This window comes from Nomascus leucogenys, chromosome 11, assembly GCF_006542625.1.
Source record: "Nomascus leucogenys isolate Asia chromosome 11, Asia_NLE_v1, whole genome shotgun sequence".
NCBI classification, from domain to species: Eukaryota; Metazoa; Chordata; class Mammalia; order Primates; family Hylobatidae; genus Nomascus; species Nomascus leucogenys.
In genome coordinates this window covers 117,831,805-117,847,852 of record NC_044391.1, presented here as the reverse complement: position 1 = coordinate 117,847,852, position 16,048 = coordinate 117,831,805, and the positions used below count along the sequence as shown (strand labels likewise).

General features: G+C 42.3%; 1 protein-coding gene across 20 annotated transcripts in view; it reads left to right on the top strand.

The window, feature by feature from the left end:
• DLG1 (discs large MAGUK scaffold protein 1) overlaps positions 1–4,661 on the top strand; it is a 192,127-nt gene extending 187,466 nt beyond the window's left edge. For 18 of the 20 annotated variants that reach the window (XM_030823041.1, XM_030823038.1, XM_030823037.1 and 15 more), the window contains one exon: positions 2,862–4,661. In XM_030823041.1, coding sequence (XP_030678901.1) covers positions 2,862–2,968 — 107 coding nt within the window. In that variant the 3' untranslated portion in view covers positions 2,969–4,661. The remainder of the gene's footprint in view (positions 1–2,861) is intronic. The other 2 variants (XM_030823040.1, XM_030823032.1) reach the window with 1 other exon arrangement.
• The last annotated feature ends 11,387 nt before the right edge of the window (positions 4,662–16,048 follow it).

The window sequence follows — 16,048 nt, the reverse complement described above, 5'->3', positions numbered from 1 at the left end:
TTTCTGGTTTTACATTTAAGTCTTTAATCTATTTCAAGTTAATTCTTATCTTACTCACCTTGTCCTTTAACTTCCTCCTCAAGTCTTTGGACATTTTTGTTATTGTTACTTGTTTGTTTGAAATACTATCAGCCTAAATTTGACATTCACACTGGGTATCAGTAAGGGTCATGGTTTTGTAAGCCTTGTGCTTTCTTATTTTTTTCAAACTAATTTCAGACTTAAATAGAAGTTACAAGAATAGTACAGGGAGTCTCATGTACCCTTCACCCAAATTCCTCAAGTGTTAACCTTTTACCACATTTATAATTTTTTTTCTGATACACTTGAGAGTAGGTTTCAGGTAGATGTCCCTTTACTTCTAAATATTTCAGTGTGTATTTTCCAAAAAAACAGGGATATTCCCTTATATAATCATAGTTTTATTATCAAAATCAGGAAACTTAATAATTATATGTCTCATCTAACTATAGATCTTATTATTATTTCACTTTTCTTCTAATCTCTTTAGAGCAAAATGGAAAAAAAATGGTTTTTCTGTTCCGGTGCAGGATCCAGTTCAGGCTCACATGTTGCATTGAATTATCACATCCTTAACGTTCTTTAATCTGAAATATTATCACATCTTTAATGTTCTTTAATCTGAAATAGTTCCCAAGTCTTGTTATTCATGACCTTGACTGACATTTTTTAAGAGTAAAAACACTAGGGGGGATTTTTTGTTGTTGTTTTTTTGTTTTGTTTTTTGTCTTTTGTTTTTTTTGAGCCAGGGTCTCACTCTGTCGCCCAGGCTGGAATGCAGTGGTGCAATCTCAGTTCACTGGAACCTCCACCTCCCAGGCTCGAGTGATCCTCCCACCTCAGCCTCCCAAGGAGCTGGGACTACAGGCTACAGCCAACATGCCCAGCTAATTTTCGTATTTTTGTAGAGAACAGGATTTCGCCATGTTGCCCAGGCTGGTCTCAAACTCATCCAATCCGCCCACCTTCACCTTGACTCCCAAAGTGGTGGGATTACAGGTGTGAGCCACTGCACCCGGCCAAAGACCCATTCTTTTATAAAATGTCCCTCCCTCAATTTGGATTTATCTGATGTTTTCTCATAATTAGATTTAGGTTATGCATTTGGGGCAGGAATAGCAAGGAAGTAATGATGTATCCTCTGTGTATCATACAAGGAGGTTGACAAAGTCTCCTCGTGCCGTTACTTGTGCTGCTAATTTTAATCACATGGTTAAGGTGTCTGCACCCTTATGCTTTCCCAGTTTCTTCGCAAGGATTATCCTGGTTTACTAACCATTCCATTAATGAATTTACAAAGTAAGCAAAATGTATATTTCCCAAGTCAGTTCCTGACTGTGTTCTCCTAAAATAAATCCTTGCGTGCTGCTGTCAACCTAAACTATGAAATGCTCTGGGATTCTGTCCTGTGCTGTTGGAGTGCATCAAGATGCCAAACCCATGAGCCAAGTATTTTGTCAAATGAACGGAGTCCTCAGGGACGTTGAGGCATGTCTGTATTTAGCTCCAAAGGTAGAAGTCTCACAAAACTGATACTAGCGAATATTATGTTACTTTAAATTCTTGGTTACTCAGGCGTTCCTAGCTCTGTGTATAAGTCCTTCCTAGCTACATACAACTTCTTTCTTCTATGCACATAATCTCAGGCACCAAATAGACAGTATTATTTAAAGTCTCCCTTTGACATTTTATGCTCAGTTTTTCAGACCATGGAAATCTACACCAAGATCACTGGGCATTTTTTTGTAGTTTAATAAGTGACTAATTTGCAATTCTGAATTATTTCATTTATATGTCAACTTTTTTATGAGAAACAAGGTTCCACTTTGTCACCCAGGCAAGTGGTACGATCCAATGATACGATCATAGCTCACTGCAAATGTGACCTCCTGGGCTCAAGAGATCATCCTGCTGCCTCAGCCTCCCAAGTAGCCAGGATTACAGGCACACACCACCATGCCCAGCTAATTTTTTTTTTTTTTTTTTTTAAATACACAGGGTCTCACTATGTTCCCCAGGCTGATCTCAAACTCCTAGCCTCAAGCAACCCTCCCACTTCAGCCTCCCAGAGTGCTGGGATTGCAGGCATGAGCCACCAGACCCAGCCATAAACATTTTATTTCTTCTTAAAAAGTTACTCATGCTTAGTGCTGTCTAGCGATACTTTTTGTTTGTTTGTTTGCTTTATTAACTAATCCTCATCCCTCACAGACCTCAGGGGCTTCAGCTATTTCCAAAGGATTAGTTGTTAGTAATTGTTACTCTCTTTTTCACACATTATTTCAGACAGCAAATAAACACTGATTGTTAAGTCTCTAACCACTAACAAGCTAGCGTAGGTATCTCAATTCACCTACACTACCGTACCTGACATGCTAGCTTAACTGAAAAAAGCAGTATCGATCTGTAATGAGCTCTTTTCCCCCATGATCCTACCCCCCAAAAAAGGAAAAACAAAACAAAAAAATTATCCTTACATCATCCTGTCTGTGGGATTGTACCCAGTTTCCTTTTTTCTACATACATTTATGGAGAAATCAGGAAAGTTAAGAAAATGATTTGTTTTAAAATAATAAAGCTAATATATGCTCAGATGGTAAAAGAACAAAAGATCACCAAGTCTTACTTTTTGATCCATTTTTAAGATAAAAATTTTATACTATATAAATAGGAAAATTAATGAAGTGAGCCGTTTTTTCTAAGTGAACAGTACATAAACGGTGATTCTTCCTGGATGAGTAACTTTTTCAAAGATACTAGCTTCTACTATTTCACCAATAATTGTAATGACAAAAATAAACAATTAATGGAGATTTCTGATTTTGTTTCTATCATTACAGCTATTGTACAGGGGGATACGCTGGAAGACATTTACAACCAAGTGAAACAGATCATAGAAGAACAGTCTGGTTCTTACATCTGGGTTCCAGCAAAAGAAAAGTTATGAAAACTCACGTTTCTCTGTTTGTTTTCCACAATTCCATTTTCTTCGGCATCCCTTTGCCCGTTCCTCTGGAGTCTTCTTCAGTACTGATTTCATGTTGAATTATATCCCACACATCATGGTCTGCAATTGCGCTTCTTTTTCACATGTAGTGTCTCCTTCAAGTTACATCGTGTGTATTATTTAATGTCACTATTGGTTAGTGGCCATTTTTCAGAACTGAAGATAGAATGGCCTGACCAGCTATTAAGAATTTGGGGAGACGCAGAAATTGTGGTAAAAATCCTTAATGTTTAAGGGAAAGTAACTTTAAGAGATTTTTGGAAAAGCTTTATATACATTCTTTTCAAATTTCAGTACAAATGAAAAAGTGGTTTTAATCAGTGATTTAGTAGACTTTGAGCAACTCTGCACGCTGAAGTTTAATAGCATGGTTTGGCCAATGTATTACTCTCAAGTCCTTTTCTCAATCAACTTCTATCATCAAAGCAATTGTTTCATTATAGATAAATAAGGAAAACATTTTTTAATTTAAAAATTCATGTCTGAGTTGACTTTCATAAGGGATTTCATCTTTCCTCAGCATTCTTAAAGCCTTTTAGTATTTGAGGGTTCTTTTTTCCCAGGACATTTGCTAGGAATAACGTTTCAATGTTTTTAATCTACTTGAGCAACACTATCGTGTCTTACAAAAGTTGTTCATATGTAAATGATCATATTTCGTGAATTGAGGCCATGTTCAGGTGCTAAGGAAGTTCACCTTTTACACAGAAGGTTGAGAAAATTTCCTAGATATAAATACAGATAAATCAGACATTACAGGGGTGATGTAGTAACCGTAATGGCAATGGAAAGGAGTCCAATTCATAGCCTAAAACTTAAAATGTATTCTTAGGAGTCAGATTTTACTGAATATTTTACCCACAATAGCTGCCTATTTTGTTATAATAAAATATATATAAATATATATATAAAACTTTCTTTAAACTGTAACTATGGGAATTATTTTCTTTACATAGTTGCACACACACACACACAAACATATATATATATTTAAAATATATTTTGTTTCTTTTGCCACCTACTCCTTTTTGTTTGGTTTTTAAATTAAATATTAATTGAATAGACTTATCTTCCTTGATCATGTGAACTGAAAATGGGGACATGGTGGTCATGAGGAGGAAACATTTAGGGAAATGAGATTCTAAGTAAAATATGGGCATATTCTCCTCTTTTCTACAAAAGTTTTCAAATGGTTCCTGAGGTTTTTTGTTGTTGTTCTTGTTACTGTTCTTGTCATCAGATTTGATTTTGGTCCTTGCCCTTTCCTGCTGGTTCTCGTTTTATTAATAGGAAGGCAGGCAAAAGCCCCATTTATGTGTGTGTTGTCCCCTCAGACAGCTTTCATCCACTGCTCTGCACTAGAATTGCACAAATCTTCATGGTGAGCAATTTTAAGAAATGTTAGTGAAAGGTAGAAGTTATTTCAGAAACCAGTTTCTCTGGTCCTTCATATTAATAATAATATTTGGCTTCCCATTGCTCTTTGGAGTTGTTTATTAAATATGTGTTTTTGACAACCTCCTCATTACAGTTTCTTAAAGAAATGAGTACTGGTTTGTAAAGAATTATCAGCATTATCCATTCCATTTATGAAGAAGAGGAGAACAGCTAATAAACTGTATTGTAAAATCCATATGTTAAGTGTGTCTTGAATTTTGAAAGAAAAAAAATATTTTGCAAGCTAACATTTTCCTGAAACAATTTGAGGCATCATGTAATTTATAACTGAATTCAAGAGCCATTAGGCAACAGAGTATGTTAACACATTGAAATACACACAGTGTTGCTGTTACACTGAATATTGTAGGTTGTTAACCAAATAGAAACATACTAATATGAAGAAAATTGTTGTAAAATCTCAAGAGCTTCAGAAATTGCCTTACAAGACCCCAGCATAAGCTATTTTGAAGTATTTACCAAATAGTCACATGTTGTAAAATATCAAGTGGTTATAAAAGGATACCATTTATGTATTAAAAGCTACATAACATTGTTTTCTGGATGTCCTTGTTAAGTGATTTTTTTGTAAGAATATATGATTGTGCAGCTTTCTAGATTGTATAGGATTATCAATAATGAAATTACTAATTGCTGAGTAGTATGCAATAGCCACTTTAGTATCGTACCTCTTAATTAAAAAAAAAAAAAGAGAGAGAAGGTGGTGTTACTAGCCCCACTGTAAGGTTTACATTAAATCACTTGCCCAAGATGACTTTTAGCTAATAAGTGGCAGTGCTTAGTATTTGGATCCAAGCCTCTCTGCCCCAAGTCTACATTCTTTCCAATACACTTGGCTGCCTCATTTTTTACCCCCTACTGTGTAAAGAACTGTAACTTAAATTATTATTTTAGCAATGCTTTACAAATAAGGAAAGACTCTTAGATGAAAATCCTTGCCCAAAGTCATACGATTAGTAAGGACAGACCCATAGAACAAGTGACTCCCATCACAGCTGAAAAGACTATTTGTGGGAAACAAGTCAGCCTAGCCCTGCCACAGTGACATGCCAAGGAAGAACCTTTTAGAACCAGAATTGAAACAATATTTGTAAAAAAAAAAAAAAAAAAAAAAAAAACAAAAAAAAAAACCATTATTGTAATACCCAGAGAATAATACAGTTTCACATGTTTTGTAAAGTCTATATTTTTTAATATGCCTCTTCATATCTTTAAGTTGGCAAAAAGAAAAATGCCTCTTAAATTTGGCTGTAGCTGTCTGGTTGCTTTCCTGTTCTGTGACTACCTAGGGCTCTTCAATAAATAATGGAAGCAAGCAAGCGAGGCGCAGTGGCTCATGCCTGTAATCCCAGCACTTTGGGAGGTCGAGGCAGACGTATCGCCTGAGGTTGGGAGTTCGAGACCAGCCTGACCAGCATGGAGAAACCCTGTCTCTACGAAGAATACCAAATTAGCCAGGCATGGTGGTGCATGCCTTGTAATCCTAGCCACCCGGGAGGCTGAGGCAGGAGAATCGCTTGAACCCGGGAGGCAGAGGTTGCAGTGAGCCGAGATCGCGCCATTGCACTCCAGCCTGGGCAACAAGCGAAACTCCATCTCAAAAAAATAATAGTAATAATAATGGAAGCAAGCCTGCAGAGCTCATTCCAGCAAAATACACTCTGGTTAACAAATACTTGCTAAACACTGTAGTATTTAAACTCCAGAGATGGCAATTCAGGAATTCTAGTAATTAGTAAAGTTTGTTTTCTAAGATATTAGAGCAGTTATCTTCTAAGATTCTCTGCCTTGAATACTCTTAATTTACATGTGATAAAATAGAAGCCTAAAGACCCCTGTGTCTTAACAAAGTTATACTGCAAATCGGACAGAGCCAGGATTAGAACCTTATAAACTCCTGACTCCTAGAAAATAGTCTTCCTACCTTACAAATTCCTTTTCTTCCCATTTTAAGAGCTGGCTTTTGTGGTTCATTCAATCCCTGAAGGTTTGAATTTCTACTGTTAAAAATAAATATTGGTACGTTTATGATATTACGATGAAGTTGCATTTTGAAAGATACCAGGAAAAAACATGGATGTCACTTTCCCGACGTTAGTGTAGAGCATTTGGTAGTTAAGTCTAACATTGAAGATTCCATTTATCTCCCTCCAGAATTGCACAGTATACCTCTCACTGACTTTGGCAACAGTGCCCTCTGATGTGGAGAATGTGGGCTGTGGAATCGGCTTGATTTGAATGCCACTCTGCCACTTACGTAACTTTGGGCAAGTCACATAATCCCTCTTAACCGTGTACTTATCTGTAAAATGGAGATACATTGAGGATCAGTAAGATTACAGATAAAGGGAACTAGCACATAGAACACTCTAAAAGCTAATTCCCTTCTCCTTTGGAATCAGAGGCTTAGAATTCTTCCAGCTTCTCTTGTGGAGATTAACCTGACCCTTAATTTTGCAAATGTTTTAAATGGGATTTGGATGACTACCTTGCAGGATTGTTACAAGGGCTAAAGTGGTGTATACAAAACACAGTCGGCCGGGCGCAGTGGCTCACACCTGTAATCCCAGCACTTTGGGAGGCTGAGGCGGGCAGATCACGAGATCAGGAGATCGAGACCATCCTGGCTAGCATAGTAAAACTCCGTTTCTACTAAAAATATAAAAAATTAGCCGTGGTAGCGGGCGCCTGGAGCCCCAGCTACTCGGGAAGCTGAGGCAGGAGAATGGCGTGAACCCGGGAGGCGGAGCTTGCAGTGAGCCGAGATCGCGCCACTGCACTCCAGCCTGGGCGACAGAGCGAGACTCCGTCTCAAAAAAAAAAAACAAAAAAACACAATCATATCATCTGATACTTGATAATTCTGTTTTTCCCCTTATGAAGGGTTGTGTTTGTGATTTTGGTAGCAGAAGACTCAGAATATCGTCTGCCATTCTTCACCTATAGGGAAATTTCCTTTAACAGAATTATTTACACTTCAGTCTCTATAATTATGTTTGCTATTCTCTTCAAAGGATCCCTATTTTTTGTCAAAGGTGCTGTGAGTTGTGGCCCACCCTTGCTGAGTCTCAATTATGGAACTGGAAAACACCAAGGTTCCATAAGCCATTCTCATTTCTGTACGGTCCTAGACCCAACGGCTCCTAGCAGTTCTCCAGAACATTAGTTGTGGAGAGTTTCAAAACAGGCCTAAAATAATAGTGTGAAAAGTATTACTTAAATTGCCCGGATAAAATATTTTGTCTTTAATTTGACTACGAGTAGTCACTACTTAACTAACTTTCCACCACTGGCTTTTTCTCCACTTCACCCCAAAAATGGTTACCTAAGAGCTGGCAAAACAATAAACCCTAGAGTCTACTAAACAGCGTCATGAACAGAGATGGGGCTCAGGTAACTTTACTGAAGTATAACATCTATGTAAATCCTAGTCTACTAAACAGCGTTATGAACAGAAATGGGGATCAAGTAACTTTTTATTGAAGTATAACATCTATGTAAAATGTGTAGATGTAAGTGTACATATACCTTAATACTTCTTTACAGGTAAACATCTTCTGTGTAACCATCATGAAGCTCAGTAAATAGAGCATGACCGAGGTGACCCCAGCTTCCCCCTGGTCACTACTACCACCCCAGGGGAAGCTGCTGTCTTCTATCTTTATAATTTGTCTACTTTTTTTGGTGTATCATCCTAGGTTTTGACACATGCATAGAGTCATGTAACCACCACCACAATCAAGACTACGAAACAGTTCCACTGTCCCAAAGAAATTCTCTGATGCTTTTCCCTATGTGGTCCAGACCTCCTCTCAGCCCCAGTCTGTGACAACCACCGATCTGTTCACTGTGCCTGTAGTTTTGCCTTTCCCGGAATGTGTGGAGTATAATGTAGCGTTTGGGGTGTGGCTTAGCAAAATGCATTGGAGAGGAATGCATGGTTTTCATTGCTGAGCAGTATTCCATTGTGTGGATGCACCACAGCCTATTCATTCACTGCTTGAAGGACTTTGGGGTTATTTTCATTTTTTCCCATAATAGTTGCGTATTTCTTTGCCACCCTAGACCTACAGGAACAAGAGGCAGCAAGCAGAAAAGGGTTTCTGATGCTGAAAGCCATGATGGGCCCAGCCCCACCCCCACGCCCCCACTTCATCCACATGCTTAGCTGGTTGCACAGGAGCCTGTCATCCTGAAACAAATTTTAAAGGCAGAATGATGGATCCCAAGAGCCTGTTTACAGAAGAAATTTGTGTCGAAAGCAGGAATGACTGCAAGAATGAGCACTTCAGAATTTCAAGCCCTCAGGAAAAACACTAATGATCCAGTAGCTAGGTGTACCAGTGACTGGTGCCTGGCTCATTACTGCTGTCCTAGGTGAAATAAATGTAGTCTATCTAGGACAGCAGTGAATGAGACGAAAATGAACTGCAGACAGGCCATTGCTGAAGATGGGATTGTCTCATATGCTTATAATTTAGAAAACAGTCCATGGAGACAAAACCCTGATCTTTTAAGAAAATTGGTTTGTTGGATTCCAGACAAAGGATTGTTTTTCCAAATTACCGTTTTCTTTAGGTGGTAAACTCTACGCATTTTAAGTATTACTTATGCAATTCATAGTAATCTAATTCTAGTGCAGTGTACTTAAGGAATCCTTGATGAGACCTGGTTCCACCGATGGGTGTGACACTCAGCCTCTTCCTACGTGCAGGTAGCACGTGTGGCCTTGACAATCTCTTCCATTTTAACCACAGTATGATGACTCACTGTGTGTGAAAAAAAAATTGTAGGTCCCTCCTTTCAGTTGGCTCCAGAGTAATCCTTAGGAAACACTGGTGTTTATCGAGAGTAGAAATAAACTACTGGTACTGCGCATATATTTATCCTATTTCTTCCAGTCACCTGTTCACCAATTTCATTTGGACAGTTTATAGCTACAGTAGAATGAATTTTTTTTTTTTTTTTTTTTTTTTTTTTTTTTTTTTTTTTTTTGAGACGAAGCGTCTCTGTCACCCAGGCTGGAGTGCAGTGGCACGATCTCGGCTCACTGCAACGTCCGCCTGCCGGATTCAAGCGATTCTCCTGCCTCAGCCTCCTGAGTAGCTGGGACTACAGGCGCCTGTCACCACTCCCAGCTAATTTTTGTATTTTTAGTAGAGACAGGGTTTCACCGCATTGGCCAGGCTGGTCTTGAACTCTTGACCTGTGATCCACCCGCCTCGGCCTCCCAAAGTGCTGGCATTACAGGCGTGAGCCACTGCGCCCGGCCGAATGAATTTCTTTATATACAAGTCAGTACAAAAAAACGTGAATCTTGCTAATGAATTAACGATACAATGAATTTTCTGATGGTAGAAAAGATTAGAAAGAGTGATGTAATCTGTCTTCTTTAGGATGTCTAAAATTGGGTACATTTACCTCACAGATGGGACAGCTAAAGACAAGACGAAGCGTATGAAAGTCCCATATGTTCCCCACTGTTGAGTCTCTACAAAAAGGTTTTCTAAATCGCGTGTCATCTGATCAAAAATATCTACTTCCCTAGTGGTATTTAAGACTAGAAAAGACATCTTTTAGATAGATCCCTTTCTCTGAAAGTTCAGTGCTTGGTTCAGATTTAGTTTATCTGACATACCCTTCCTAGGAAAAAGCTTTACTAAACTTTTAAACTACTTTTCTACTTGTAGCTAATAATGGTTATACTTTATATTCTCTCGGTCACCTCCCATCAGACACCAAATGCTATTAATTCTTCCTGAACGTGATATTTTTTCTTGCTCTCATTTCTACTGTCATCACTCGAATCCAGGTTCTTACCTCACCCAGGCCTGGATTATTACGGTGGCCTCTTAAATCATCTCCCAGCCTCTAAATCTGCTCCCTTGCTGATCCAGCTACCCACCAGCTGACTTTTCCTAAAGTGCAACTTTTATTTCCCTCTCTTCAGTGACCTTCATGTATCCTAAATCCAGATGAATTAATTCATCCGTAAAAGTACAGTTCCTGGAATATAGTATGTAATCAATAAGTCCTCTGCCAGCACTCACCTCCCTGGCCGTACCTTTTATACACCCTCTGCAGAGCTTGTCATAGCTGTTTGTCAATGCGGATGCCTCCTTTGCCAAAACCACCTCCCATCTGTTGTGTCCTCCCCACCCAAGTCCCCTTATCAAAGCTCTAGTTTCTTCAAAGCCACCCTAAGTCCCTTCACCTGCAGAAACCTGGCCATTTACAGCCCTTGATGCCTGAATTCCTACAGTCCTTGGGCGGCCACTTCACACTGAGAATGTGCTTCCTGTGCTGCCTTTACCACTTTAGATGCCTCATATTAGGTGGCATTTTATATTGTGTTCCTTTCCCCAGTGAAGTACCAGGGCAGTGAGAGTACACAGCTCTACTCCAGAACCTGCTGGCCACTGTGTATGGTAAAGTCGTCACGGCTGTGGCTTTTTAAGCGTCTGAAAACAGCCTTCTTTTAAGTGTTGGCAGTGGCTTTATTTGCAAATTGGTAGGGTTGGGGGGATGAAGAAGGATAAAAAGGTCTGACTATAGGCCGGCGCGGTGGCTCATGCCAGTAATCCTAGCACTTTAGAAAGCCGAGGTGGGTGGATCACCTGAGGTCAGGAATTCAATACCAGCTTGGCCAACATGGTGAAACCCTGTCTCTACTAAAAACACAAAAATTAGCCAAGTGCGGTGGCGTGCACCTGTAATGCCAGCTACTTGGGGGGCTGAGGCAGGAACCCAGGAGGCGGAGGTTGCAGTGAACAGAGATCGTGCCATTGCACTCCAGCCTGGGCGACAAGAGCGAAACTCCATCTCCAAAAAAAAATGTCTGCCTATAAATCTCTAAGCCAATTTCTTTGTTCAATTATAGTTTTTCTTTTCTGGTTCCTGTATAATAATCTCCCTTCTCGAACATGCTTTGTGATTTTATCTTCCTTGTGCATATATGTTTCCTTTATAAGTCAGCTGAAACCCTCCTTGGAAGTAGCTGGGGTATAAATAATTTCTCTGAAAGTCTTTAGTGACAAAGCCAAATACAATATTCTTGATTTTTACTTCTTCACTCTTTACCCCCTTTTATACTGGTTTCTTCTCAGATTAACTCTTATATTCAATGAAGTTGATGGAGATTTATTAATGGCTTTAAAACTATATCTCCAAAGTTCATCTTTGAGTCTTTATAATCCTCTTCTACATACTAAAGTCTGAACTGCAAGTAAGTTTTCAGGAAAAGAAAGCTTTTGTGGTTCGATAATAAACTGAGCTCAGCATTGAGACTTACACTTGATGGCAGGCTCAACTCAGCTGGAGCCTTTCCCATCCTCCTCCCCTCCCATCCCCAGGGAAGAAGCATGCTTTGTTTTCCTTTCTTGGCTGCCCACTCTGCTTGTCTTGATCTTATTCTTCACATTCTGATCAAATCTCTCCTATAAAAACTTACCCTCGATGCTGAATCCCCTGAAAACAGCCCCTCCCTTTCTTAGCCAAGTATCTTGAGATACTCTGTTCACTCTTCCCTTCATTTATAATGATATAATTATGTATTGAATCCTACTATATTCCAGACCTGATGCTAGACACTGGGATCGGTGGTGGACAAGACACCATCCCTGCCCTCATGGAGTTGTTTCCTGGCCGAGCCTCAGCCCTGGCCATGCCATCGAAACCGTTCACACAGCTCCTCGGGGCCACCATAGTCCCCAAATCCTGTGGCTCTTCTCATTCTTCCCTTCAGCAGCATCAGACACCAGTAATGATAGTTAATAACATCCTAAAACATAATAGTTCACACTTAGAAATCATCCTCTATGTTCAAGGCCCTGTGATGAGCACAGAAATGATCAAACATAGACTCTGCATTTGAAAATCCTGCACGTCGAGTTTCACACAAATGGACAGGACTCCCCTACCTCTAGCTTCACAGGAAAAAATCCTTTCCTATAAAGAGGCGAAAAAAAAAAAGCTTTTATTCCTAAAACTCGCTCAATATGTCTGCCATTGTTCTCGATATACAAATTCAGATTAAGCAGTCAGCAAGCATAACACCCTGCAGGTGCTCACACCCCAACCAGTCAGCAAGAGTGTAACATCCTCTGACATCACACTACTGCAGGTGCTCACACCCCAACCAGTCAGCAAGAGTGTAACATCCTCTGACATCACACTACTGCAGGTTTCACACCCCAACCAGTCAGCAAGAGTGTACATCCTCTGACATCACACTACTGCAGGTGCTCACACCCCAACCAGTCAGCAAGAGTGTAACATCCTCTGACATCACACTACTGCAGGTGTTCACACCCCAACCAGTCAGCAAGAGTGTAACATCCTCTGACATCACACTACTGCAGGTGTTCACACCCCAACCAGTCAGCAAGAGTGTAACATCCTCTGACATCACACTACTGCAGGTGTCACACCCCAACAGTCAGCAAGAGTGTGACATCCTCTGACATCACACTCTCACACCCCCAGTCAGCAGAGTGTGACATCCTCTGACATCACACTACTGCAGGTGTTCACACCCCGAGTCAGCAAGAGTGTGACATCCTCTGACATCACACTACTGCAGGTGCTCACACCCCGAGTCAGCAAGAGTGTAACATCCTCTGACATCACACTACTGCAGGTGTTCACACCCCGAGTCAGCAAAGTGTGACATCCTCTGACATCACACTACTGCAGGTGTTCACACCCCGAGTCAGCAAGAGTGTGACATCCTCTGACATCACACTACTGCAGGTGTTCACACCCCGAGTCAGCAAGAGTGTGACATCCTCTGACATCACACTACTGCAGGTGCTCACACCCCCAGTCAGCAAGAGTGTGACATCCTCTGACATCACACTACTGCAGGTGTTCACACCCCAACCAGTCAGCAAGAGTGTGACATCCTCTGACATCACACTACTGCAGGTGCTACACCCCCAGTCAGCAAGAGTGTGACATCCTCTGACATCACACTACTGCAGGTGTTCACACCCCAACCAGTCAGCAAGAGTGTGACATCCTCTGACATCACACTACTGCAGGTTTTCACACCCCAACCAGTCAGCAAGAGTGTAACATCCTCTGACATCACACTACTGCAGGTGCTCACGTCCCAGTCAGCAAGAGTGTAACATCCTTTGACATCACACTACTGCAGGTGCTCACACCCCAGCTTTCTCAGGGCACACCAGCCTTCCAAGGGTTCCCCAGAATGAAAACTATTTGGCTTGTTCTGAAAGACATTGTGGGCCATAGAAATAGACAAACAGAAATTATGATTTGTTGGAAAATATTTTTTCCTAAGTAAAGTATTTTACTCCGTTTTGGGTAAAGGAGTTCACCTTTTGCTGGCTCATTAGCCAGTACCTGCTGACGGAGCTTCTCAATCTCCTGTCAAAGGCCCCCTCTTTCTGAGGCTGCCTGTAGTGTATTCCCTCCGTGGGATCTACTGTTCCTCAATTCCCCGACAAGCAAGCTCAATGCTTCTGGGTGCTCTGAATCCTTGGAGAGCCAGAGCTGTGTCTTTGGCAAGAGTGGAGAAGAGCTCTTTGTATGTCATATCATGGGGTAGGGTCAGGGAGTCTCAGGCAGAGCTGCTTAGGCCCCAGAATCTTATCAAAGTGTCAGTGAAACCAGTTCCTTTAGTTTGTATGCTCTCCCTCTAATCTCAATATGAGTCTAGAATGGGGACCAAACTAACCTCAGCTTCTGCTCCTCCAGAAGGCTGTTTGTGGGTTAAGCTACCGGCTTATTACTCTCTCATTACATCCCACCCATTTCTTTGGCACACCCAGGTATGTCTGGACCCTAGAAATGGCAGAATCCTGGCTCAAGCTGAGGCAGACTTCCCCATTCCACAAAGGTGATGCGCGTTCAGGCCAGCCCTGGGCAAATGGGCCTGATGTAGAGTCCCCGAGAACCCAGAGGCAGCAAGTTCACTGATGAGTCACAGCTGAATGACGCCCAAGAGATAAGGGAAGAACCTCATTGTGAAAGAGCCCCGCAAACCTCTTAGGTTATGGTTGTTCTCACTCCCTATCAGCATCACGTGGAGTTTTGCCAAAGGAAGGACCTAGTCAACAAACAGATCCTGCCAGTAATCTGGTGGCTCCTGGAATGTGCCAAATGAGCATTTCTATGCTCGTGGTCAGGAGGACGAGGCTTGTTAAGGATACTTCGATTTATTCCACCTTCTTAGGACAAGCCATTAGCCCCTCTAGCAGGGCTGCCTGCTAGTCCATTCGGCACCTTTGTGCAAACTGGGAAGAAGGGATCCATCTGGGGGGATGGAGAGACAGCTTCCACAGCACATGAGTCCTCCAGAGCAGACAGGAGGTGGAAAGTATGGCACGTCAGGGCCATCATGACCTACCTTTCACACATGGGGAACAAGTCCAGAGAGGGCAATGACTCTACTTTTTAAAATGTAGAGCTCGAGTCTCCTGAAGCCCCGCCCATATTCCTTCCTCTGATCCAGTGTGTGATAGGCAGTAGCTTCATGGCCCAATAGGAGGTGGGAGGGCTTCCTTCCCCAGGGCGCAGAGCAAGCTCAAGGACAGACAAACTCAGACGGGTCTCTTCTCTCTCACGGTTGTACTTACCCATGTCAGAGACAGAGACCTCATTTCTGAGTACTCAGAGGGGCTGATGACAAAAGGTGAGACCTAAATGGAGGCAGATGACTAACAATTTCTTCAGTTCATTCCCCTCAACCCCAACCACATGGGGAGCGCAGCTTTTGCCTGCCTGGAACAGTGGTTCTCAACATTTGCTGTGCCCCATAACAAAAACAGATTGTGGGCCCCGCCCCCAGAGCTGTGGATCCAGTGGGTCGGAGCACTTGCATTTCCAACACGTTCCAGGGTGATGCTCACGTTGCTGGCCTGGGGACCACACCGAGAACCACTGTCCTGGAAATATGGCCACCCACCCTTTCCTCCCTCACCTTCTCCACTCTCTTCCTCCCCTTCTCCGCCTGTTTCTCCTTTTCTGCTTCCTCCAATTCCTCTCTGGTCCTCTTCTCACCTTCCGATCAGCTGGCTCTGCCACTGACTGGATGCCTGACTCGGGCAAGTCACCTCCCGTCTCTAGGCCCGAGGAGAGGCAGTCAGCTAGGCCGAGATGCCCCTGCCCAGCTCCTCCCTCGCCAGGGCGGTCGGCCTGGGCTCCTCTCTGTGTGGCTATGTCCTCTGTGCAGCAGGTGTGTTGGGAGGATTAGATGACCTTCCAACCACCCTCCAGCCCCGCCTCTGGGGTTCTGACCTCTTCTTCCTTCCACAGCTGAACTTTTCTCTCTCCTGTTAGACATGGTATTTGGAGTCTGTCTAGGACAAGAGGAGGGGAGGACACCCTGGAATGCGGGGCAGGTGGTTGAGGGGAAGAGTCCCCAACAGCAGCGCCCGGGCCCGAGCGTGAGGCCGGGCCTCCAGCAGGGGGCGCGCCGGCTCAGCCCAGGTGTGGAGTCCGGGGATGGCGGGAGGTGACCTGGGCCCCAGGGGCGTGGATTCCGCCCAGGGACTCCCGGCCGCACTTAAGGAGCTCGGGCCAGCGTGAGGAGGGAGC